The sequence below is a fragment of the Salvelinus sp. IW2-2015 genome, unplaced genomic scaffold, assembly GCF_002910315.2.
Source record: "Salvelinus sp. IW2-2015 unplaced genomic scaffold, ASM291031v2 Un_scaffold564, whole genome shotgun sequence".
In the NCBI taxonomy this organism is placed as follows: domain Eukaryota; kingdom Metazoa; phylum Chordata; class Actinopteri; order Salmoniformes; family Salmonidae; genus Salvelinus; species Salvelinus sp. IW2-2015.
The window spans coordinates 115543-142668 of NW_019942576.1; the positions used below are offsets into that span (position 1 = coordinate 115543).

At 43.0% G+C, this 27126-nt stretch overlaps 1 protein-coding gene across 1 annotated transcript in view; it reads left to right on the forward strand.

Moving 5' to 3' along the window:
• Positions 1-27126, forward strand: part of LOC112068568 (sodium channel protein type 3 subunit alpha-like) — a 149843-nt gene that overhangs the window by 107125 nt on the left and 15592 nt on the right. Inside the window, 6 exon segments of the mRNA XM_070438204.1 lie at positions 418-558; positions 794-1147; positions 12448-12571; positions 16817-16971; positions 20187-20360; positions 24117-24239. Of these exon segments, the coding sequence (XP_070294305.1) occupies positions 418-558; positions 794-1147; positions 12448-12571; positions 16817-16971; positions 20187-20360; positions 24117-24239 (1071 nt within the window).

The following is a 27126-nucleotide window of genomic DNA, read 5'->3' on the forward strand; positions in this document are numbered from 1 at the left end:
CGGATGCATGGACACACATACACACATACACACACTAAAACCACACAGCCCTACAACCCAGAGGAGTAGGTTCTCTTGTTTAACATGGACAAGGAGATCTCCGGTTCCAGTTGGAGGCTGACATTTATACCGGGCTCAAATCACTCCTGCTGTTTACATTTCTAGTGTTACACATCTGGGCCCTCTCCATCCACACCGACTCAGGAACCAACCCGCAGGCTAGCTTTATCTAGTCTTTTTATCCAGCTGTATGGTTAACTGTAAGATGTTGTTTGTGACTAACTTTTCAATCAAGGTGAAAGTAATAACATCTTAAGGACTCCAGTTTGGCACATATTCCTCATTGACTTTACCTAGTTATACTAAACAGAAGGACAAGGCTTTATTCAAACTCATCTCCCTCTCTACTCCTCCCAGGTACTCAACCTCTTCCTAGCCTTGCTGCTCAGCTCATTCAGCTCGGACAACCTCTCGGCGCCCGACGACGACGGCGAGATGAACAACCTGCAGATCGCTCTTGGCCGCATCAAAAGCGGCATGGGCTGGCTCCGAAGCCAGGTCGGACACTTTTTACATACATTTTTATTTAATAATTATGATATACCTTTTTTTACTATATAGTGTGGACAATTACATAGATTCTAGGTAAGATATGACACAAAATGTACGACGGGGCAAAATAAAACAACCAATAACAACCAAACAAACAAATGAATCACCGGGAAAAATTGAAGTACATACAAAAATACAAGTTCATCACATCTTGTAAACGTAGTTCATTACTTCATTGTAGATCTGTGACTTCTTCAATGGCAACTTCAAGAGGCGACGGCAGAAGAGAAAAGAAACAAAGGCCATGCTGAAGCTCAAGAGGCTGAGCCACGGGGCTCCGCTTGGCGAGGTGGGCAACGGGAGAGTGGTGACGGTGGGGGGAGGGATCGGGGTGATCGGGCGCCACGGAGGGAAGATAATGGTACCGGAGGTCGATGACAGCTACATGACAAACCCCAATCTGACCATCAGCGTGCCCATCGCTCCTGGCGAGTCAGACGTGGAGTTCCCTGAGGAGGATGAGGATGATGAGGATGAGAGCGAGAGCTCAGAGGAGGAGGAGGAGGAAGAGGAGGAAGTGGAGGAGAGCAAGCAGGTAGGATGGGTTGGTGGTAGTGTTGGGTACCGATACTGGAAAGTCTATAACAATATCAGCTGCATCTTTGCGATTACGAGCTATTCAGATATTGTTATCTCCTCATAAACTAGGTTTCCATCCAATTGGCGAAAGATTTTTATGCAAATATTTTTAAATCTGCATTAAAACAATTGACTTGCTGCGGATAAAAGGCTGTGCGTGATGACGTGGTAACTTTTGTGGTTAAATTCCTGTGTAGAGAATAAAAAATACAAGTTAAATATGTTTCCATGTGTTTTCAACTCTACTGATGGTTTTGTCCCACCAAAAAGTTTTGTTTTATAGCAAATGTACCCCCCCTCGAGCCCTACACAGCTGATTCAAATAACCAACTCGTCATCAAGCTTTGATTATTTGAATCAGCTGTGTAGTGCAATTTATTGGAAAGGAGCATCAAGCTCATCACCTTGCACTTTCACCACCCTGTGAAGTTCATCATAACTGATTTGATCAGTAGCCTAATAAACTGCATGTCCTCCCCAGTTGTTGTGGGAGGACCACACAACATGGCTCCAAGTTTACTTTGATATGATGGTTATAATATCAATATTTGCGAATAAAATGCTTCCATTGCCATTTCTTGCATAACAAAAAGATCCCACCTTGTCTAGCGGATTTTGTTTTACTAACTAAATTTACTAACAAAATTTGCTGTTTCAATCAGGCCTGTCATAAAAAAAATTATCCAACATGTACTTTATGCGCATAAAAAGGTTGGATGGATACCTGGTTAGTTAAGCTAATATTTTCTACTTTTAAGTGATGCTCTAGAGCTTTTGAATAATTTCAGCTAGTAGTTTTGAAAGTATTGCTCACGAGCAAAAATGGGTCCCCGAAAATTGTGTTCTACGTCATCCATTTCGTATGATATGTTACGTCCTGCAAATAAAAAGTGCAATTCGTATGATATGTTACGTACTGCAAAGAAAAAGTGCAATTCGTATGATATGTTACGTCCTGCAAAGAAAAAGTGCAATTCGGTATGATATGTTACGTCCTGCAAAGAAAGAAAATGCAATTCGTATGATATGTTACGTCTGCAAAGAAAAAGTGCAATTCGTATGATATGTTACGTATGCAATGAAAAAGTGCAATTCGTATGATATGTTGCGTACTGCAAGAAAAAGTACCAATTCGTATGATATGTTACGTCCTGCAAAGGAAAAGTGCAATCGTATGATATGTTACGTCCTGCAAAAAGAAGAGTGCAATTCGTATGATATGTTACGTACTGCAAAGAAAAAGTGCAATTCGTATGATATGTTACGTCCTGCAAAGAAAAAGTGCAATTCGTATGATATGTTACGAATTCTAATTGGTACAATATGTTCTGAATTTGTAAGTGCTTAACTAAGATCCCGGACTGCATCTTTAATTAGTAATTGACTCCAGAGTGAAAGACTACTGGTAGGTATGGAATCATGACAGAGTTTGTCTTGTTTCACTCTACAGCATGGATGGGCAACTTTGATGGGGTGGGGCCCACACAAAATGTGCAGTTGCTCACAGGTCTGCGTACCCAAAATGCGCATAGCCACCACCACATTGCGAGCAAAACGTTTTAGCAGCCCCCTTCTTGACAGCAGAGAGACATTTTGAGTTATTTTTACTCATTTTACCATTGCGCATAGTGAAAATATTGCAGTATTAAAGCTAGTTTTCTGAAACTGGCTCGCTCATGAAATGGTAGAGCTGTGCTGTTTATTGTGTCTACTAATTGAGGATCAGATAGATTAATGAATTATTGTAGCTCTCTCTCGCTCTCTCTCACTCTCTCTCTCTCTCTCTCTCTCTCTCTCGCTCACTCGCTCTCTGGCCTGAGAGGTTGCTTAGCTAGGCTAATAACTGGAGAGAGAGCCTTAGAGGGAGAGAGAAAACCTTCTCTCTTTCTCGCTCCCTCCTCCCTTTCTCTCACTCTCTCCCTCCTCCCTTTCTCTCGCTCCATCCCTATCCCTCTCTCCAAGTGAGCCGCTCCGAGCCCACGCACAAAGGCTATTTTCATGCCCTGTTTTGTTTTCTCACTTCCTCCAGAGCAATTTGGCCCTGAGCGGACACTTCCCAAAATGGATGCCCTGTCCAATTTTACACCTTGTAAAGATGGATACTAGTATTTCTGTAGTTGGGTACTTCTTCCATTTGGTAACAATGGCCCTCTATATTTCCGCCCAATCAGGAATATGGAATTAGATCCTTAAGGGCAAAGTGCATTTGTTTGCCTGCATTTGTCTTTAACATTACTGTCTCTGTGTCTGCATCCACTATAGGAAGCTAGATCGTGTGCCGTTACTTTGTTGTCTGGGGGTTATGGTCACTTTCAAAGATGAATTTATGTTGATAAGGAGGCATGTGAAATGAGCCAGGCTCCTTGAATAAATGTAAAACTGTAATTTAACTTGTTAAAATAGTTGAGGCAAGGAGAGAGGGAGAGAGGGCTCGGCATACCACCGGTGTGTACTACAAGGTTGTAGTATATCGAGCAATGACTGTTTATGGGAACATGATACAGAATTACCAGCATGTAGAACAGGTTGTTGACGGAGAGAGAGTGAGAGACAAAAAGCATCTGTGTTCTCTTTCTGTCTCTCTCTCACTCTAAACAGAGCTGACTGGTTTGTCTCTTTGCACACCTGTGCTCCAATCAGTTTTAAGAGAGCGGTTACGTCTTGCCCACCTGCTTTAATCACACTACGCACCTGTCTTCTCACCTTCCCTTGTTCTCTTTTTCTCTCTTTTATCTCTTCACTCACTCCATCTCGGTACACCTGCCCATCCACCCACTCACTCTGTTTTATCTTTCTCTACACCTGTCCTCTCTCAACAACCTGTTCTGTACATGTCTCCAATGGAGGCTATATCAGGTTTCCACGTTTGTGAAATGTTCCATAAACGTTTGCTGTGGCTCAATGTGTAGACACATCGATGGCCCTGAACGAACTTTATCTGACTCTTTGTAAACTGGAAACCACACACCCTGAGGCTGCATTCATCGTAGCTGGGGATTTTAACAAGGCTAATCTAAAAACCAAACTCCCTAAATTCTATCAGCATATCGATTGTGCTACCAGGGCTGGAAAAACCCTATCATTGTTATACTAATTTTCCCGCGACGCAATAGAGGCCCTCCCCGCCCCTTCGGAAAGCTGACCGCGAACCATTTTGTTGATTCCAGCCTACAAACAGAAACTAAAACAACAAGCTCCGCGCTCAGGTCTGTTCAACGCTGGTCCGGACCCAATCTGATTCCACGCATCAAGACTGCTTCGATCACGCGGATTGGAATATGTTCCGCATTTGCTCCAACAACAATATTGACGAATATGCTGATTCGGTGAGCGAGTTCATTAGGAAGTGCATTGACGATGTCGTACCCACAGCAACGATAAAACATTCCCAAACCAGAAACCGTGGATTGACGCAGCATTCGCGTGAAACTGAAAGCGCGACCACTGCTTTTAACCAGGGCAAGGTGACCGGAAGCATGACCGAATAAACAGTGTGCTATTCTCTCCGCAAGGCAATCAAACAGGCTAAGTCCCAGTACAGAGACAAAATCGAGTCGCAATTCAACAGCTCGAGCACAAGAGGATGTGGCAGGGTCTACAGTCAATCACGGATTACAAAAAGAAAACCAGCCCCGTCGCGGACCAGGATGTCTGCTCCCAGAAGGCTAAACAACTTTTTTGCCCGCTTTGAGGACAATACAGTGCCACTGACACGGCCCCTACCAAACCTGCGGGCTCTCCTTCACTGCACGAGGTGAGTAAAACTTTAAACGTGTTAACCCTCGCAAGCTGCAGGCCCAGACGGCATTCCCAGCCGCTCCTCAGAGCATGCGCAGACCAGCTGGCTGGTGTGTTACGGACATATCAATCATCCTTATCCAGTCTGCTGTTCCACATGCTTCAACAGGGCCCCATTGTTCCTGTCCCAGAAAGCTAAGGTACTGAGCTAAACGACTACCGCCCGTAGCACTCCTTCCGTCATATAAGTGCTTTGAGAGACTAGTCAAGGACCATATCACCTCCCCCTACCGGACACCCTAGACCCACTCAATTTTGCTTACCGACCAATAGGTCCACAGACGACGCAATCGCAACCACACTCACACTGCCCTAACCCATCTGGACAAGAGGAATACCCATGTGAGAATGCTGTTCATCGATTACAGCTCAGCATTTAACACATTACCTCCAAACTCGTCATCAAGCTCGAGACCCTGGGTCTCGACCCCGCCCTGTGCAACTGGGTCCTGACTTCCTGACGGGCCGCCCCCAGGTGGTGAGGGTAGAACAACATCTCCACCCCGCTGATCCTCAACACTGGGCCCCACAAGGGTGCATTCTAGCCTCTCCTGTACTCCCTTCACCCACGACTGCGTGGCCATGCACGCCTCCAACTCAATCATCAAGTTTGCGGATGACACTACAGTGTAGGCTTATTACCAACAACGACGAGACGCCTACAGGGAGGAGGTGAGGCCCTCGGAGTGGTGTCAGGAAAATAACCTCACACTCAAGGTCAACAAAACAAAGGATGATTGTGGACTTCAGGAAACAGCAGAGGGACACCCCCCTATCCACATCGACGTCAGTAGTGGAGAAGGTGGAAAGTTTTAGTTCCTCGGTGTACACATCACGGACAAACTGAATTGGTCCACCCACACAAACAGCGTCGTGAAGAAGGCGCAGCAGCGCCTCTTCAACCTCAGGAGGCTGAAGAAATTCGGCTTGTCACCAAAAGCACTCACAAACTTCTACAGATGCACAATCGAGAGCATCCTGTCGGGCTGTATCACCGCTGTACGGCAACTGCTCCGCCCACAACCGTAAGGCTCTCCAGAGGGTAGTGAGGTCTGCAGAACGCACCACCGGGGGCAAACTACCTGCCCTCCAGGACCCCACACCACCCGATGTCACGGAAGGCCATAAAGATCATCAAGGACAACAACCACCCAAGCCACTGCCTGTTCACCCCGCTATCATCCAGAAGGCGAGGTCAGTACAGGTGCATCAAAGCAGGACCGAGAGACTGAAAAACAGCTTCTATCTCAAGGCCATCAGACTGTTAAACAGCCACACTAACATTTAGCGGCCGCTGCCAACATACTGACTCAACTCCAGCCACTTTAAAAATGGAATTGATGGAAATTATGTAAAAATGTACCACTAGCCCCTTTAAACAATGCCACTTAATATAATGTTTACATACCCTACATTACCCATCTCATATGTATATACTGTACTCTATATCATCTACTGCATCTTGCCATCTTTATGTAATACATGACCACTAGCCACTTTAAACTATGCCACTTTATGTTTACATACCCTACAGTACTCATCTCATATGTATATACCTACTCTATACCATCTACTGCATCTTGCCTATGCCGTCTGTACCACCACTCATTCATATATCTTTATGTACATATTCTTTATCCCTTTACACTTGTGTGTGTGTATAAGGTAGTAGTTGTGGAATTGTTAGGTTAGATTACTTGTTGGTTATTACTGCATTGTCGGAACTAGAAGCACAAGCATTTCGCTACACTCGCATTAACATCTGCTAACCATGTGTATGTGACTAATAAAATTTGATTTGATTTGATTTGATTTGATTTGATTTGATTATCATGGTGGTGTGCCGTTCCCTCTATTTCCCTAGCCAGTTTCCTATGCATACAGGGATTTGGCCCACAAGGGAAAACATGGCATAAAAATCAACCGTCTGCATCTATTCATGAAACCGTAGCCTCGGATGTGTGCCTGTCGCTATCCCTTGTCAGTAAAAGGGCAGCGAGAGAGAATGTTGCCCTGAAACATTAGTTAGCACCTAAAAGTGAACTAGAAACATTCAACACAGGGCAGGGGTGATGTTGTGGATATTTCTGTATGTTGCCGTATGTATGTGTGTGTTTTCTATTGTAAAAAAAAAAATAGAAACATCCAAAACATATAGGTTAGCAGCAGGAAACAAAGTGTCTCTGCTTTAGTTTTTGCTGTGGAGAGTGTGCAGCGGAGGCAGACGCGGCTCGTCCCTTTCACAACTCCTTAACGTCAAAGCGTGGCTGGGGGGGGAGGGTGTGAGAGAAAAGCAGTGCTAGCACACATGCAGACAAACCTCCCATATGAGCTGTTATGTCACTGCCGGCTGAAAGACTGGGACAATGTAGATGGCATGTTTTAACCTCTGACCTCCACCGTACCTCTTCCTTAGTCAACAGCCTGTCTGTCTGATTCATCACTACAGGGGCCAAGGCCCGGACCACTTTTTACACCTCGGAGGGTGGGTGTGTATGTGTGTGTGGCACGTGGGGTGTGTGTGTATGTGTGTGTGTGTTTGTAGAGGCTGGAGCTGTTACTGACCATTCCTCACACCATTGAGCCATTGTATATCATAAGCATAGCTTGTAAATTCAACTCTGTCACTAATGGCTTGATAATGTTTTAGCGGGAAGCCTATGTTGATTATCCCACTAACAAGGTTATTGTGCAAGGCTAATCCTGTTAAACATAGAGAGACCATGCTCACGTTACAGTGCTACACTTCCTGCCAGTGTGCAGTGTACTTTTACTTCTGCTAACCCCAAGGGTAAATACCTCAGCGTGCTCCAGATAGAACATGTGATTTGTTTGGGTTTAACTAGTAAACTAGTTGAAACTTTCAATCATGTTCCTTTCGGTGTTAGTAAATTATGCAATTTGCACGTTATTAGCAATTCACAGTTGAGTCATTTAAAACGTTCTGATTACCAAAGTAATTGCATGGAATGAAGCTACTGTATGTGTTGGCCATCTATTCTAAGTGGCGTAGTGGTACGTATAAGGGTTACGAACATCTCTGGCATCAACGTGTTGTTGTCAGTCTTGGAGAAGAGCAGGAAGTGTGAGGTATGAGCATCGGCTCTGATGGCTCGGGTCCTCCAGGGACCAACGGTTGTGTAACGCCGCACAGCTGTGTCCGAACGCAACCACGGCAATAACCGGGGCCGCCTCAGATCCCAGAGGAGACTGATGAGGAAATGGGATACATGATGAGATAAGACCTTTTTTCTGGTATAATTAATTCACTGAAAACATGCTTGAAATTGTTTTGGCAGGGAATTTCTCCTAGCATGTCAGTGGCTCTTAATGTCTAAATAAGGGTTGGGGCCAAGCCTCCTCTGGGAGAAATGGGTATGCAGGCTTTTGCTCCAACCCTGTTGTAACACACCTGATTCAGTTTATCTGCCAGTCAAGGTCCTTGTAAGCATTAGCATCAGGTGGGGTAGATTAGGGTTTGGGGGGGTAGCTCCCCAGGGGGAGCCTCCATAAAATACGCCACTTCGTTGCAAGGGACTTTTCGTAGCAGGTTAGGAAAGCATTTTCACCAACACCTAACCATTTTCCGAACATTAACCTAATTCTCCTAACCTGCTACGTTACTTCTCCTAACCTGCTGTGTGAGTTCTCCTAACCTGCAACATAAAAGTCGTAGCTGTATCYAAGCGGTGTGTTTTTAGGGAATCTCCCCCAGGAGGAAGGTTTTTGCTGCACCCCAGAGTGTTATGGGTAGTGATGATAGAAACAGTTGTCGTTCATATTGACATTTACAGATACCTCCTTATTCATCCATATATTACACTGCCAACTATAGCCACTTTACAGACTTCTCCCTGGTGCGTTCTATAAAACATACCTCTCCAATTTTGGCTAGCCAGGCCAAGAAGAGTGTCACTCAAGCAGGGCATTTACTTTGGCAGTTTCTCTTCTATCTTATTGTGTCGCTCTTTGGGACCCCTTAAATACCTCATGGCCACCCTTAATGCCTGACACTACACCATGTGTACATGACCCCTGACCCTTAACCCCCTTTAACCCCGTAGAGGCAAAGAGACTAACCGCAGGTGGCTTCTGACAACAACACATGGCTATACATGCATTCAGGGGAGTCCTCTTTCATAGAGTTGGGATGTGTGTGTGTGTGTGTGTGTGTGTGTGTGTGTGTGTGTGTGTTGCGCACACTCGTGTCTAACTCTTGTTAGTTATCCATTCTCTCTCCAAAGGGGCTATTTATAGGTCTGTCATATGGGGGGGCAATGCCCCTGGTATGTGTATCAGGACCGTGGGGGTTTGTGAGTCCATCATCAGTGCTTTTACCAGACATAGCTGACCTTGTCACAGTAGGGCCCCCCTTAGCTGAGCCTGATGATTCCGTAAAACCCAAAGGCTCATGGGATGCCCGCATGACAGGTACTGTCCATCTGATGATATGTTGTTACAAGTCTGACATAGGTATGGCATGACCAGTAAAACTCAAGAGATGAGATGACATAAAAGGTTTATCTGTTTATTTAGGAGGAAAAAGAAAAGAAAGCTTCATAAAGTTGAGCAGGACAATGACTGTACAGTATTGGTTTTAGATTGATGTTGTAGTTATTGTCGGGCATTCGTGGGTTATTGGCAGCGGTAATATAATACTGATCCTCTAATGCCCAGAGAATGTGGGAGCGAAATTGGAGTAAAGATTGTTTGTTGAAGGGCCGCCTCGTTTTATTGTCTGTACAGAATGACTGTATGGCTGTATTGGACAGTTGAGAACATCTACTGAACTGTTAAGTCATCCCTCTCTCTCAGCGGTGCTCTCCAAGGCTAGCATCCTTGAGGGTGGAGGAAATACATAGGGAATTCCAAAATGAAAAAGTATTCAACAGAATAGATGAATTAAGGTATGGATTGTGCTCCACTTTATCCCACTTTACAAATATAAAAACATCGGTCATACTTCAGTTTTGGGTGCACCATCCTTTTAAATGACACATGGCCATGAAGGATATGAATTAAAGAATGATTTAAAGATGGAGCGCATTGAGGGTTCTATTATGCCGAAGGCTGACATTCGTCACCCTGGAACTTCCTCTACCCAGACTTTACTCTGTGTTTATGCATGACTGTCTTATTGACTCTGGTGTTGTCACCTTACCTCAGACACTACGATACACCGCGAGTAGTCCACAGAGCCCCGGTGCAAATAGTTAGTTCAAAAGTAGAACCATTATGTTTCCAGGTGCATAGAATGGAATGGACACTGGCTGGAATGTGGTTTTAACCTATCAGCATTCAGGATTAGACCCACCAATTGTATAAAATGGAATGGACACTAGCTGAAATGCGGTTTTAACCAATCAGTATTCAGGATTAGACCCAGCTGTTGTATAGAAAATAAATAGATCCTGTATATAAATCACACACTGTTGAAGACTGAAAACCTATTGGAAAAGTTTACGTGTGTGCTCAATAGTGTACAGGTATTTATTTTTTTGTCCAACTATTCATAATTGTCCCTACATTTGGGACTGTTTTATCATGTGAGTTACCCTTACAACAATGCATTGCACTGAGACATATTGAAAAGAAGTGCAATCCGGCATTATATATATGTAAATACAATCCATCATCATAATCCTTATGGAGGTAAAATGGTCTCTACATTCAGGAAAAGATCAGTGTCAGGGGCTCACATCTTTGTTGCTGGCCTCGTACAGTAAATAGAGATGTTACAGCTTGGCAAAAAACGAGCCTTTGAAGTAAAGAAGGGGTTTTGTCTCGCTCTATTTTTTTTCCTGCTCCTCGCATCCTGTGCCTTTGTATCTGGTCAGATGTGGTTTGTGAAGGTTGATTACGGATGATTCCTTCTCCTCAGTACAGAGGTGTCGTCAGACAGGACGCATTTCAACAGTCTCTAAGAGAGTAAGGCACAGCGGCCACTTGTCAAGAGAGATCTGCTTTGTCTTAAAGTTCCTCTCTCTCTCAATCCATCGCCCCCCCCCTCTCTTCTCTGTCTCTCTCTCTCAATCCATCGCCCCCCCTCTCTCTTCTCTGTCTCTCTGTCTCTCTCTCCTCTCCCCCCTCTCTCTTCTCTGTCTTCTCTTCTCTTGTCTCTCTGTCTCTCTCTCCTCTTCCCCCCTCTCTCTTCTCTGTCTTCTTCTCTCCTCCCCCCCTCTCTTCTCTGTTCTCTCTGTCTCTCTCTCCTCTCCCCCCTCTCTCTTCTCTGTCTCTCTCTCCTCTCCCCCCTCTCTCTTCTCTTTTCTCTGTCTCTCTCTCCTCTCCCCCCTCTTCTCTGTCTCTCTGTTCTCTCTCTCCTCTCCTCTTCCCCCCCGTTCTGCTCTTTCGTTTCTCCTTAGTGCGTTCTGTGTTGTGCGTACATTGGATTTATAGAACATATGCATCAAATTGTATGTGTAAACGTCTTGACAGAAATGGTAGCAAAAGGTGAATGTTGACTTTTGTTCCACACAGTACATATCCAGATGATGCTGTGTTCCATTTTGCGCAATGACGCTGTCGGTGTGTCGGAGCGTTAGGCTTCACTCATCATCTCCATCAACATTCCCACTCTGATATGCACTCAAAACACATGCACTCACACACACATGCACTCACACACACATGCACTCACACACACACATACGCACCGCACACGCACCACACACACACACACACACACACACACACACACACACACACACACACACACACACACACACACACACACACACACACACACACACACACACACACAGTTAGGGTTACTGGAAGTGTGTCTTCAAGTAGATTGGTCTTGTATCGCCTCGGTGTTTACTGTAACAGGTGAACATGGCAACCTCTAGCTTTTTATAGTGTATGTGTGAGGAAACAAATATCCAAATGAATCCCAATCTAGAGAGTCAAATCAAATGTTATTTGTCACATGCTTCATAAACAACAGTGAAATGCTTCCTTACCGGTCCATTTCCAACAATGCAGTCTCTGGGTTTTGCCTGGATTTTTTTCAAAATATCCATCTTACTACACCTCTTCTGTCTATTAAAGGCTGACGCTATAAATCTCACTCCAGATCTCTGATTGCTTGACTTGAAATTTACCAGATCAGATTGAAACAAATGCTGCAGATTAAGATGTGCTGTAAAATACAATACGATAAAAGCCACAAAGGAAATGCCAGGTTAGATGTCATWTTAGACCTACCCAGACTTTATAGGCACCAGAATGTGAAAATCAAATATGTCCAGAGACAGTGACAGTAGTAGTTATTAGTCATCATGACAGTAGTAGTTATTCATTATTTCCTTCTGAATGGTTTTTYTAGATGGAGAAAAAGACGGAACGATTCTCTCTCCATACATACCAGATCACCTTCTACTATATTACCAATATATCAATGGTAATATATAATATATATTTTCATCTAACATGGCTCTGATTGCATGTGTTCCTCAGGTAAAGGATGACGTCAGCCTTTCAGAGGGCAGCACAGTGGATCTGAGGAAGCCAGGGGAGGAAGAGGATGAGTATTCGGAGATGGCCGAAGAGACCATGGATCCTGACAACTGCTTCCCTGATGGTAAGCTTATCCGTCCTTTATTTAATCAGGTGAGTCCCCCTTGAGATTCTATTGGTAAGGGGGCGTGGTTTCGTAATCCACTTATGACACCATGTGTCAATAAGGAGAGAGGACAACATTATGTTTTTGTCAGAACATCTTTGCTAAAATAAAACCGGTAGAGAGCATTATGGGTACTGTAGTAATTCATGCTAAAGTACATCATGCCATTATGTACAGTAGCAGAGACACTAATCTCTTGTTCAAGGCAGCTCTGGCGCCAAGAGGTATAAGCATAAACAGTCATACAGCTTAATATACTGTATACATGCACTAATAATACAGTAAACTGCTAATGTTACACAAGTAAAAGACATGTAAAATACATGTAAGCACATTTAAGGAATATTATTTAATGTAATATTATCAGCAGCATTATTTTCTACTGTTTGGGAAAAAATAAGATTTAGACCTGAGGTTCATCCGTATAGTGTATGTGGAAATGGAAACAGAACAGAAACATGTCAAACACGTCAATGAATGTGTTTCCATCATACTTCAAATGTGTATATTAGTATGTCATGATGATGGGGATGACTTTGCAGTCCAACCTAAACATTTGTATATTTTTAACAGTTTATGTTAGTATAGGGTTTGACTCACTCTCTCTGTGAGCCCGAATCTAAACATTTATTTGGGAATATCCAAAACGGTTGGCTTTTGCTTCAAGTGGAGGCCATTTGATATAAAACATTAAACAATGAAGTGACATTTGAAAGGGTAATGGCGCATTAAATTGAATGTCCTGAGTCAGCAGAGATTTGAAAAGGCGTGTCAGGCACAAAATGGACTCTGATTAATTTGATGATGACTGACTCCCTGAATTCAATTTGGTCCAAACTAATCAACCCCCTCAGACCGTCTGAGGTAACCTAGTACGCCGGACCAATCACGTGATGCCTACGAGACAATCGTGGTAATTCTCTGAGTGTACACTGAAACGGTCAGCATCATTGGTGGTTGTTCTAAAAAGCTTTCGACATGTTTATTTTATAGCGGTAACATCATTACTAAAAGGTCTGGTAATTGTTGAAAAATACATTATTATTAATCTAGATTTGATTAGGCGATCACGCTCTTTGATTACACGTACACTGTGGTTGTGGTGGGGAAGTACTTTAATTCTAAGTGTTTCTGGGTTCAATGAACAAGAGGTGTTTCCTGAATGCTGACACTGACAGGTATTCATTGAATAGAGTGTGACTTGTGTATGAGGTATCATATTACTATGTGTACGTGTTCCTTCGATTACACAGGAAGTCTAAGCACCATCACTACTTTAATAACGTGGACTACAGTAGAGGCTGAAACCCTCTATTCCTTTCAGAGTACTACCTCAGAATGCTAGTAAACTCAAGGGTGTGGGTGGTGGATAGTTCTAATCTGAGAACTCTATTAAGGTTATGTCATAATATCCTAAATGCAAACCTAATGGTTTGAGTACCTCACTATGGAAACCCATTTGTGTTCCTTGGACGTGACCGGGACTCTGATCCCACCAGTACCGCAGGCTCTTAGTGACACTTAGCCACGGCCTGTTTGTTAGGTGTGGTGCCAACACAGAAGCATGTGCACCCTGGAAAGCCCAAAAGGGCATTTATAAACCGGGTGGTTCCAGCCCTGAATGCTGATTGGCTGAAAGCCGTGGTATATCAGACCACCCGTATACCACAGGTATGACCCAACATTTATTTGTACTCCTCTAATTACATTGGTAACCAGTTTATAATAGCAATAAGGAACCTCTGGGATTTGTGGTATATTGGCCTTATACCACACCTCCACAGGCCTCAATGCTTAAATATAGTATAGTTAAGCCCAACACAAGCATGTAGTAAGTTGTGATTGTGTATCTACACCTTCAACACTATGAACACTACATGTTCCTGTGCTTCCCCAAAATGGGATTGGGATGAAGCAGAAGTACTGTCACTGGAGAGTAGATGAAGAGGTGTTACATGGCCATATTTCACACATTTCTAGGTTGCGTAAGAAAGACAAAATGGTGGTGTTCCTCCATAAAATAAATGAAAACAGATCAATCCCGGAGCTATGTACTGGGACGTTACAGCTGCCTATCAATTCCTCTGTCTGTAGCCTGGCGTGGGGATTTTCACCGGACAGGAATAGTACAGCAGATAAAAGTAAAATGGTGATAATTGTTGTTACTGTTGTTACTGGATTTAACCATGTGTTTTCAACAAAAGTTGGTTAAAGTGAAAAGAGACTGACACCTAGGCTACATGGCTGTTGCCTCCCTGTTGAAAGAAACGTGGAGTAATTTAGGTTCAGGTTCAGCAGGGTCGTTTCACAGCTAGAGGAGGTAGCGCTAGCAGTGTAGTTTGGCTGGGGGCAGGCACTTTATATACATGAGGACCATTGTTAGCTATTGTTAGCTAATGCTGCCTAGCAAAATAAAACAAATATAATATCTTCCAAAATAAGTAACTGTATCGATTTCCAGACCATCAATAGACTTTTATCACGGCCGTCGTTGGAAGGAGACCAAGGTGCAGCGTGGTATACGTGCATTCTTATTTATTTTAACGAATGAACACTGAACAAACTAACAAAATAACAAAACGAACCGTGAAGCTATATGGATAGTGCAGACAGGCAACTAAACATAGAACAAGAACCCGCAAACACCAAAGGGAAATGGCTACCTAAATATGATCCCCAATCAGAGACAACGATAAACAGCTGCCTCTGATTGGGAACCATATCAGGCCACCATAAACATACAAATACCTAGACCTACAAAACCCTAGACATACAGAAACCCTAGACAATACAAAACCCTAGACAATACAAAACCCTAGACAATACAAAACCCATAGACAATACAAAAACTAGCATATCAACACTAGTCACACCCTGACCTAACCAAAATATAAAGAAAACAGAGATATCTCAGGTCAGGGCGTGACAACTTTACAGTAACTGAGCTAAACGGACAAACTGTAAGAAGAAGGCCGGTCTTGACCCTGCGTTATGTTTCTGTCCAGCTCCCTCAAGCTGACGTGTACTCAAACATGCGTAAGGTTATGCGGGCCCTTCATAGCCTTTTACACTCAGAGAAGAGGTAGCAGCATTTCAACACAGGAAATTTGCATTGTTTGTACTCTCAAAGAACAAAACAAAAAAAACATCCCTTAGGAAATGCCTCTACTCCGAGGTCTAACCGTATATCGACCGGATGATAACTGTAAATGCCTTGTCAAAGTCACAGTCAATAAAACCTCTTGATTTCTTGTTGATGGCCATTAATTGCTTGGCAGATGTCAGTGCCAGGGCGCTAAAACGTCCGCGGTTTCCAAGAAAGAGCCTGAGATCATCGTTAGAAATTGAGTTGCAAGTGGTCCGTTACCATAATCCCATCATTATTAAGTTTACAGGCAATAAGTTCATTTGGATGGGGGGCTCAGATGACAGTTATGGAGGAACTGGCTCGACTCTGCGGCCATTATGGGTTGACGGCTCAAATGCGATTTCATAGCAGCCAGCCTCAGCCATTGTTCTGGCTGGAAAGCTTTTAAAGAGTAATTGATACCAGGGAATATGTTCCTCCAAAACCATAGTCGAGATTAGCAAAGACACGGGGTCCTTATCCTCCTGGCTTGGCTGTAGAGATAGTATAAAGTCATTTTTAAACTTAACTAGGCAAGTCAGTTAAGAACTCTTAAGAGTTAAGAATTAAGAGTTAAGTTAAGAATTCTTATTTTCAATGACAGCCTAGGAACAGTGGGTTAACTGCCTTGTTCAGGGGCAAAATGATAGATCTTTACCTTGTCAGCTCGGGGATTCAATCTTGCAACCTTTCGGTGACTAGTCCAACGCTCTAACCACTAGGCTACGATGTGCTAAGGTGTGCTAGCTAGCTAGCACTCACATGGGCTATGATCTCTGTAAGTTCACTATTTACTGTCATTACTTCCTGCTTCATGTGTATTAAGATGAGTTCGCAGAAATACTCATTGAATCATTCAATTAATGGGTAAAATGTTGGCCTTGGATACATATTGGAAAAAGAGACATTGACATGTCAGTACACTTGTCAAATACTTCCATTCTCTCTCTCTCTTTAAAACATTGATGAGTCAATAGAGTAGCCATTTGCACACTTACAATGTAGTAGTCATTCTCTTTTTCTGTCTCTCCTTATCCCTCTATCTCTCTCTTTCTTTTTCTCTCTCTCTCCCCCAGTATGCGTGCGCCACTTCCAGTGCTGTGACATCCAAACCACGGCGGGCCTGGGCCAGGCATGGTGGCGGTTGAGGAAGACCTGCTTTCAGATCGTGGAGCACAGCTGGTTCGAGTCCTTCATCATTTTTATGATCCTGCTGAGCAGCGGCGCTCTGGTAAGCAGCGTGCATGCTGGGTAGGGGTGGCGGGGGTCATGTCGGGCGGTCGGCCCTGCCTGCTGAATGGTCAAAATGCCAGGCCAGGCCACCTAGTGTGGGGTGAGACTGGGGGGGAAACTGGGGGGTAAACATGACACAGAGATATCCAACAAGGACAGTTTCAAAGGGGTTCTTCGGCTGTCCCCATAGGAGAACCATTTTGGTTCGAGGTAGAACCATTTTTAGTTCCATGTAGAAACCTCTGTAGAAAGGGTTCTATATGGAACCCAAAATGGTTCTACCTGGAACCAAAAGGGTCCTTCAAAGGGTTCGCCAATGGGGACTGCCAAAGAACCCTTTTTGGTTCTAGATAGCACCTTTTTTTTCTTCTAAGAGTGTAATATGCTGTAAGTAGAGGCTTCAGGCTGTGTGTGATGCTTAGGAATAATCTCTCTGATCATACAAGTTGTTTGTTACCTCATCTCTTTTTTTTATTGCTCTTTGTCTCCACAGTTATTGATTTACTCTAAGATCCAGGCTATTTAATAAAATAATAATTAGATAATCTCATCAAATAGAAGGTTAGCCAATAGACTGCTCAAAATCCCATATTTGATGTCGGAAGGATGCTAACATGGATGGCCGACTCTTGATCAGCTTGTGTGATGTGCTAACCTTGGCCTTAGGTTGTAATAACACTAACGCGTTATTTCCATGAGCCCTTGTACAGTATTTCCTAGACAGCACCCTACAAGCCTCCAAGGACTAACTCTAAGACCATTTGTTCCAGGATGCAGCTCACAAACAAGGTCAATGACTCTTTCACCTGCTATTACAATCTAACACCAAGGTTGGCAGGCATGAAGTGCCCAACATAGTAGAGCTAGCTGAGAATGTCAAGCAGGCGAAATTGAAATAAGACAAATTGTGGTATATATAGTATAAAAACATTCAAAACAAAGTGTCTATTGCAATAAATTGGGCACACAGAAACAAGGAATGATTGGTTGAGGTGCAGCTTTTCATTGCATCTGCCTGGGCCCTCTCACTCCTCATCGTCCTCAATTTCCTCTTCCACAGTGATGTAGTGCATGAACAGATATGCAGCTGAGAGGAGTCAGATCAATGATTAGTCAAGCCTTCTCCGCTCTCCTCCTAATTAGCAGTGGATTGGTCGGAGCGTGCCCAAACCTCAGCTGTGCTACCAGTGCCTGCCCTTCCCCCCCTCTCCCTCCACCCCGCCCTGACCCCTAACCCGTTTTCCATCCACCCTCCTACTCCTCCATCTCTGTCCAAGCAGATTGTTGTTTCTCCTGGGCCTTTCCCTGACAGTGTGGGCATTCTCCTGGGTATTGCCCGGTGCTGGGTATGCAGGCCAAGCCTGTGTGGCGTTCATTTAGGGTGCATGGCGGCATACCTCATGAGAGTAGAGCAAAAGGTTTCCGATGGCGACGACGCGTCTAGCTAGAGAGGGATCTTGTTGCTCAGCAAAAGCACTCCATTTTGTTTATTTTCCTCTGATAGCACTTTCTTTTACAGAAAAGCATGCAGAGGCATATTCCATGTATGTGGCATGTTAGTCATTATGATAAAGAATAGATACCGGCACAGTGATGAATATTCCTGTTGCTTTACTGTGCAATGTGTGTGTATATGACGAAGGTATAGTTAATGACACAGCCTGTATCGCCTGCTTATTATGTTGAATCTATAAATATCATCACATTTTTTTATGTGGGTTAAGCCTGACGAGGACATTTGGGTTGAAACGTTAAACAACGGGAGCATTCATCAGTGTGTGAGTATCTATTATTTCCTGAGTTTATTATTGTACCCAGCTGCTACAAGTCATTGGATGTGCGTACGGTACATTATACATTACTGGACATTTTACAACTCAATGTTCCTCATTCTAGAAATGTTATCATCTGTAAAGACCCTTTGTTGTTCTCATTCAACTTTATTATCTGAGTAATAATTGTGAGGCAAAAGGCCTCAATCAATTATTATACACTGTAGCATACTGTATGAACATATCATTTTTCCGGTTGTGAAATAAAATCATTGAAAGGGTTTCATGTAAAAATAGCATGTGGACTTCCCTCATGGGTACATACTGTTACGAAACCAGAAACTAGCCTATTGGGTTTGCTGCACTCATTATGTCTAGGGGTCTTAGGCCTAGCTACATGATCTGTAACCTAACTCGTTATGTCTAGGGGTCTTAGGCCCAGCTACATGATCTGTAACCTAACTCGTTATGTCTAGGGGTCTTAGGCCTAGCTACATGGTCTGTAACCTGACTCGTTATGTCTAGGGGTCTTAGGTCTACTACATGATCTGTAACCTGACTCGTTATGTCTAGGGGTCTTAGGCCTAGCTACATGGTCTGTAACCTGACTCGTTATGTCTAGGGTCTTAGGCCTAGCTACATGATCTGTAACCTGACTCGTTATGTCTAGGGGTCTTAGGCCTGAGCTACATGGTCTGTAACCTGACTCGTTATGTCTAGGGGTCTTAGGCCTAGCTACATGGTCTGTAACCTGACTCATTATGTCTAGGGGTCTTAGCACAGCTACATGGTCTGTAACTTGATTATATATGTTTCATAAATATGAGACATAAGCATATGCGACCAGGTGTTCAGTGCTTGTGCCCAGAAGACAGTCACCTTACCTGAGGTCCAGGGCCAGCTCAGCCATGACTCCCATCGTTGGCCAGTCCAACCAGATTAGTATCCGTTCAGATGGTGACGTAAGTGAACATACAAAAGGAAAACTACAAAGAGGCATGCCTAAACTAAAGACTAAATTGCCACCTAACAAAGCCAGCAGCCTCACAGCCATGCCAGCTGGGACACTGACTGACAATCACCTTCATTGGCAGTACCTTTTGTGTAAATAAAGGCTTGGCTCAGCATTTAAACCAGTTGCTGCTGCCACCTGGGGATGGAGTGTGGAAGTGTATCCTGGTAGTGTGTTTGTCCTAAAACTAACCTTCCCCCACATCATAACAATACATACTGCCAGTTTCTAGTGATTAGAATAAGACACTGATACACACAGTCAGTATGTATGTCATTAAGATACTGCATTAATATTGCTATGGTAAGATTGATTGCCGAGTGATTACGGGACTAGGGACGTTCCATAGTATTACAGCATGAGACTAATTGCCTATTGACTATTTAAAAAGCTCTAATCATGACTCGTCTCCCATGTGTCTTTCCGAAGGCCTTTGAGGACATCTACATCGAACAGAGAAAAGTGGTTAAAGTGGTGCTGGAGTACGCCGACAAGATCTTCACCTACATTTTCATTCTGGAGATGCTCCTCAAGTGGATTGCATACGGATTCAAGAAGTACTTCACTAACTACTGGTGCTGGCTGGATTTCCTGATTGTGGATGTAAGTGCCATGTTTATTTCCAAACCCTCAGACATGATGTTGAGACGATGAGGTCATTTGCTAAAACGGCGGCCCACTTCACTTGATTGTGTTTTATAATCTGGTCAGACGTGATCAATCGATCTGTTTGTCGCATGCATTCTGAAAGCTCTGTGACAGAGACAATGTGGAATCCTGATTTGTCTTGTCTTATTCTGTCAATAATAGTTTTCCAAAACATTGAACATTATTGAGCCACTTCACTTTCTGGATGGCTTGGCTGTCATGCCAGACAGTCATAGGGCCGGATTCAGAAAAGCCTAACCCCGAATTAATAAGGATGCTGAATGGAGAATATTGTCAGGGAATCTTGATCTGTATGTGGGAAACCTGCTCATAATGTACAGTATGTACAGGATTAGGCACATTTCGGGAATGCTCACCGACCTACTGCTCTTCTCAAAAACGCTTTGTCCAATCAGTGCAGCCCTGTAGCGAGTCTAGCAACCCCACAATCCCCTGGGTTCATACGTCACTTATTTGTTACCACTTTATCCTCGGGGAGAAACATGAGAGCTGAGTTCACGTCAGTAGTTTGGACATATTGGTCTGTGGCAGAGAATCTTTGGGCAGAGAGAGAGGCTTGAGCAATTAGTGTTTGCTCTCTGCACACAGACACACCGCACAAAGGCTGGGAGAGAGATGACGGGGGGGAAGGAAGAGAAAGAAAGAGTGGTGGAGTGGGAGAGGGAGGAGGAGAGAAAGAGAGAGAGAGAGAAAGAGTGGTGGAGTGGGAGAGGGAGGAGGAGAGAAAGAGAGAGAGAGAGAAAGAAAAAGAGGCCAGAGCTGACTAGATAGATGTAAACAGAATTTTTTTCCCAGGGAAATTTCTCCGGCATGGCTTCATGTTTTACCATTGCCATGAAAACTGCCAAATCAATACATATTCCCCTTACACAGCTTGTTGGGACTATTTCTAATGATAGATGATACCTTGATGCATCTTTGTTTAGGATGTGCAGCAGATGTTGTTCTACGTAATCTGCCATATTGCCTGTGTTTCTTCAGGGCTATCATTGCCTTTTGTTCCTGTAAATTGTGAGACGAAGTGAATTGAAAAGATAACCAAACATGGAATTCAGAATGATCATGCCTTTCTAATGTACACCGAAGTTATGGAAATGTGGCGGTGGATTCATAACACTGGTGGTGATGTGCAGTTTCCTCCTGAGTGACTCAATATTCTAAATGACTGATATAGATGTGGAGGGGAAATCACAATGTGTACGTATGCTTGCTGAATCTTTTTTAAACCCCCTCACCGAAGTGTTATGATTCATACCGAAACAGTATGTGTAATGCCAAAAGGTCTCCAAGTGCTGAAGTACCAAACCCTTTTGGCAAGAAGATCACCAGTGGGTTTACTCCCTCTATCCATCTCTGTGTGCTGTGCTGATCGTGTTCAACAAAAGTGTTGTGATGTATTCATTTTCTTACACCCCAAGGCATAAGAGCACAAAAAAGCCCCTGCTCTTGAGTCAGTGATTCATTTAAACAACATGACGAAGCACAGATGTCTGTGAACCTTGGAGAATCATTTCAGTCATTTATCTGATTGTGGTATGAGTCTCAGACAGTGCCTGGAGGGCAGTTGAATATTAATTTGTGAGGGGCAAAAGGGTATTCAAAACCACCCACTTTACTACATGCAAGTTTGCTTGTGTAAAAACCTGTATGTATTGGATTAGTCTGTACTACATATTTAAAAGTAAGTAAGTAATTTATTCACTGTTGGCAAGATATCAGTGATTGGCCTGTTGACCAGTGCCGTCAATGTAGAGCAAATAGGCACCCACGAGTCCTCAGGACCCTGCGAAAATTGTGGTGGCCCGGTTTGCCGGCATAAGGGTGAGGCCCAATCTGACCGCTAAACACCACCACTGACCGTACACAGTAGACACCTAGAACTGTAGTTTCTGGTTGGCTTTTGATTGACCTCTCTTCCTCTCTCTCTTATACAGATCAAAGCAGAAGTTTTGTGACCATTCTATGTTCTGCTATGAAATAACCTAATTTTAACATTATATCCCCTTGAATATCAAAAGGACGACCTCGATGCTCCTACTCTGGGTTGACTTACAGTGGGGCAAAAAAGTATTTAGTCAGCCACCAATTGTGCAAGTTATCCCACTTAAAAAGATGAGAGAGGCCTGTCAACTATGACAGGCAAAATGAGCAAAAAAAATCCAGAAAATCACATTGTAGGATTTTTAATGAATTTATTTGCAAATTATGGTGGAAAATAAGTATTTGGTCACCTACAAACAAGCAAGATTTCTGTCTCTCACAGACCTGTAACTTCTTCTTTAAGAGGCTCCTCTGTCCTCCACTCGTTACCTGTATTAATGGCACCTGTTTGAACTTGTTATCAGTATAAAAGACACCTGTCCACAACTCTAAACAGTCACACCCAAACTCCACTATGGCAAGACCAAAGAGCTGTCAAAGGACACCAGAAACAAAATTGTAGACCTGCACCAGGCTGGGAAGACTGAATCTGCAATAGGAAAGCAGCTTGGTTTGAAGAATCAACTGTGGAGAATTATTGGGAAATGGAAGACATACAAGACCACTGATAATCTCCCTCGATCTGGGGCTCCACGCAGATCTCACCCGTGGGGTCAAAATGATCAAAGAACGGTGAGCAAAAATCCCAGAACCACACGGGGGGACCTAGTGAATGACCTGCAGAGAGCTGGACCAAAGTAACAAAGCCTACCATCAGTAACACACTACGCCGCCAGGACTCAAATCCTGCAGTGCCAGACGTGTCCCCTGCTTAAGCCAGTACATGTCCAGGCCCGTCTGAAGTTTGCTAGAGAGCATTTGGATGATCCAGAAGTAGATTGGAGAATGTCATATGGTCAGATGAAACCAAAATAGAACTTTTTGGTAAAAACTCAACTCGTCGTGTTTGGAGGAAAAAGAATGCTGAGTTGAATCCAAAAACACCATACATACTGTGAAGCATGGGGGTGGAACATCATGCTTTGGGGCTGTTTTTCTGCAAAGGGACCAGGACGACTGATCGTGTAAAGGAAAGAATGAATGGGGCCATGTATCGTGAGATTTTGAGTGAAAACCTCCTTCCATCAGCAAGGGCATTGAAAGATGAAATGTGGCTGGGTCTTCAGCATGACAATGATCCAAACACACGCCCGGGCAACGAAGGAGTGGCTTCGTAAGAACATTTCAAGGTCCTGGAGTGGCCTAGCCAGTCTCCAGATCTCAACCCATAGAAAATCTTTGGAGGGAGTTGAAAGTCCGTGTTGCCCAGCAACAGCCCCAAAACATCAACTGCTCTAGAGGAGATCTGCATGGAGGAATGGGCCAAAATACCAGCAACAGTGTGTGAAAACCTTGTGAAGACTTACAGAAAACGTTTGACCTCTGTAATTGCCAACAAAGGGTATATAACAAAGTATTGAGATAAACTTTTGTTATTGACCAAATACTTATTTTCCACCATAATTTGCAAATAAATTCATTAAAAATCCTACAATGTGATTTTCTGGATTTTTCCCCCCTCATTTTGTCTGTCATAGTTGAAGTGTACTTTTTTGCCCCACTGTATAAACCCTTAACATAGTTGCTAACAGGAGGGACTCGCCAGAGTGGTCCAGTGTTCCTTTTCAGGTACTGTGTTGACATTTCTTTGAACTGGTTGTGGCAGCCCCCCTAACCATGTGGATTCTTGCGCTTTCTTCATCCTCCTAGGTGTCTTTGGTGAGCCTAGTGGCTAACACGCTTGGCTACTCGGACTTCGCTGCCATCAAATCACTTAGAACCCTCAGAGCCCTGAGGCCGCTAAGAGCACTGTCCCGATTTGAAGGCATGCGGGTAAGAGTCGTCTCTCCGCTCTCTTATCTAACTCATCTGTCACACTCTACCTCTGTTGCCACCCTTTCTTTTCCATACCAGCATTTTCACAGTTTCTATTCAGAATACTCATATCTCCTCTTATGGTGTTATAACGCCATCAAATCCATGAATTGCTCATCTCTTAATTCTCCAGCTAATGCCACTAATCCCTAGCCAATCTTTCCCTTGGAGCCAAAGTGGCAATATTAGCACAAAGTGGCAATATTAGCATGAAGAGGTAATTATGTTTTCATAATTACCCTCAACTCTCCCCTTAGCATGACATGACTACCTCATTATCCAGATTATCAATTTGATAAATTTGGATAAGCTTTATTTCATATTAAGCTTTATTTTGTGGTCTTTTTTACCTCAAACTTTCATAGTGAAATCATTATTAGGCCCTACATCACCATTTAGGAATCATCAAAACAGGTAACATATACCAAATGTTTACACCATATTTAATTAAGTTAGAACAGAAAATTGCCTATTGTTATCACATAATTTCCAAGTAAATACTTGACAGATACGGTGGGGTCTGAAATTATTGACACCCTTGAGCAATAATGACTGTAAAAAATAAATACTTCAAATACTGAGCTATATTGTATGCTCCAAAAAAATAGGGAAATTATATTATTTTATACTAATTCAATTGCTCAGAGAATGTGATTTTGTTTAATAAAAAAATATATATAAATATCTCAAAAGGTAGGGGTCAAAATTGACACCCGTAAAGATTCTTATAAATAAAGTCGTCAAAAGTTGAGTATTTCGTGCCATATTCTTACCACGCAATGACTACATGAAGTTTGTGACTCTACAAACGTGTTGGATGCAGCTAGATAAAATAGCGTCCCTTTGTTTGAGCCGGGTGTTTAAGTACCTAAACTAGCCAGCTGCATTTGCTAGCTAAGTAAATGAAACTGAAAGTGAAAAAAATAAATGGCAATCTCTCTCTCTCTCTTGCTTCTTCTAGCTATGCACTGCAGTGATAGCTAGCTGTAGCTTATGCTTTCAGTACTAGATTCATTCTCTGATCCTTTGATTGGGTGGACGACATGTCAGTCCATGCTGCTAGCGCTCTGATAGGTTGGAGGTCATCCTCCGGAAGTTGTCATAATTACCGTGTAAGCCTATGGAAGGGGTTGAGAACCAAGAACCTCCTAGGTTTGGTTTTGAAGTCAATGTACAAAGAGGAGGACGGAAGCTAGCTGTCCTCTGGCTACACCATGGTGCTACCCTACTGAGTGCTGTTGAGGCTACTGTAGATCTTCATTGCAAAACAGTGTGTTTTAATCAATTATTTGGTGATGTGAATATATTTAGTATAGTTTCATCTAAAAAGGATAACTCAATGTTTAACCATTTGTATGAAATTCACTGAAGAGGATGGTTCTCCCCTTTCTCCTTTGAGGAGCCTCCACTGGTATATACTGTACATATGAGATGTGTAATGCAATATATGTAGACATTATTAAAGTGGCATTATTAAAGTGACTAGTGATCCATTTATTAAAGTGTCTGATGGCCTTGAGATAGAAGCTGTTTTTCAGTCTCTCGGTCCCAGCTTTGATGCACCTGTACTGACCTCGCCTACTGGATGGTAGCCGGGTGAACAGGGAGTGGCTCGGGTGGTTGTTGATCTTTTTGGCCTTCCTGTGACATCGGGTGCTGTAGGTCTCCTGGAGTGCAGGTAGTTTGTGCAGACCGCACCACCCTCTGGAGAGCCTTGCGGTTGTAGGCGGTGCAGTTTCCGTACCAGGCGGTGATGCAGCCCGACAGGATGCTCTCAATTATGCATCTGTAAAAGTTTGTGAGGGTTTTAGGTGACAAGACACATTTCTTCAGCTCCTGAGGTTGAACAAGGGCTGTTGTTTTGTGTCATTTTAGAGGCACTTTTATTATAGATAAGAATAAAATAAAATATGTTTCTATACACTTCTACATTAATGACGATGCTACCATGATTAAGGATAATCATGAATGAATCATGAATAATGATGAGTGAGAAAGTTACAGAGGGTCAAAGAAGTGCTAAACTCTCAAGACATGCTAACCTCTCACCATTACCAATAACAGAGGAGGCTAGCTGTCTTGGGCACAAAACAATCGGAAACACAACCAAAATGAACTGCAAATGCATCCAAAGTGTCACAAGCTTTATGTAGTCATTAAGTGCCAGGATTATGGGAGTAAATACTAAACTTTTGACTACGTTTTTAATAAGAATCTTTAGGGGTGTCAATGATTTTGACCCCTACTTTTTCTGAGAGAAAAAAAAGTTAAGCTAATTTACAAATTTTTTGGAGCTCAGTGTTTGAATTATTTATTTTATACAGTCATTATTGCCCGTCTTTATCAAGGGGTTTCCGTTACAAAGCCCAGTTCCCACTAAATCAATGTTGTCACAGCATTATTACAGAGGAATATGGACAAATAATTGTAAAGTGTTACCAGAAAAACATTGCAGTGTCATTCATGCACATACTTCATGTACAGTTGAAGTCGGAAGTTTACGTACACTTAGGTTGGAGTCATTAAAATCCGTTTTTCAACCACTCCACAAATTTCTTTTTCACAAACTGTAGTTTTGGCAAGTCGGTTAGGACATCTACTTTGTGCATGACACAAGTACTTATTACAACAATTGTTTACAGACAGATTATTTCACTTATAATTCACTGTATCACAATTCCAGTGGGTCAGAAGTTTACATACACTAAGTTAAACAGCTTGGAAAATTCCAGAAAATTATGTCATGGCTTTAGATGCTTCTGATAGGCTAATTGACATCATTTGGGTCAATTGGAGGTGTACCTGTGTATTTCAAGGCCTACCTTCAAACTCAGTGCCTCTTTGC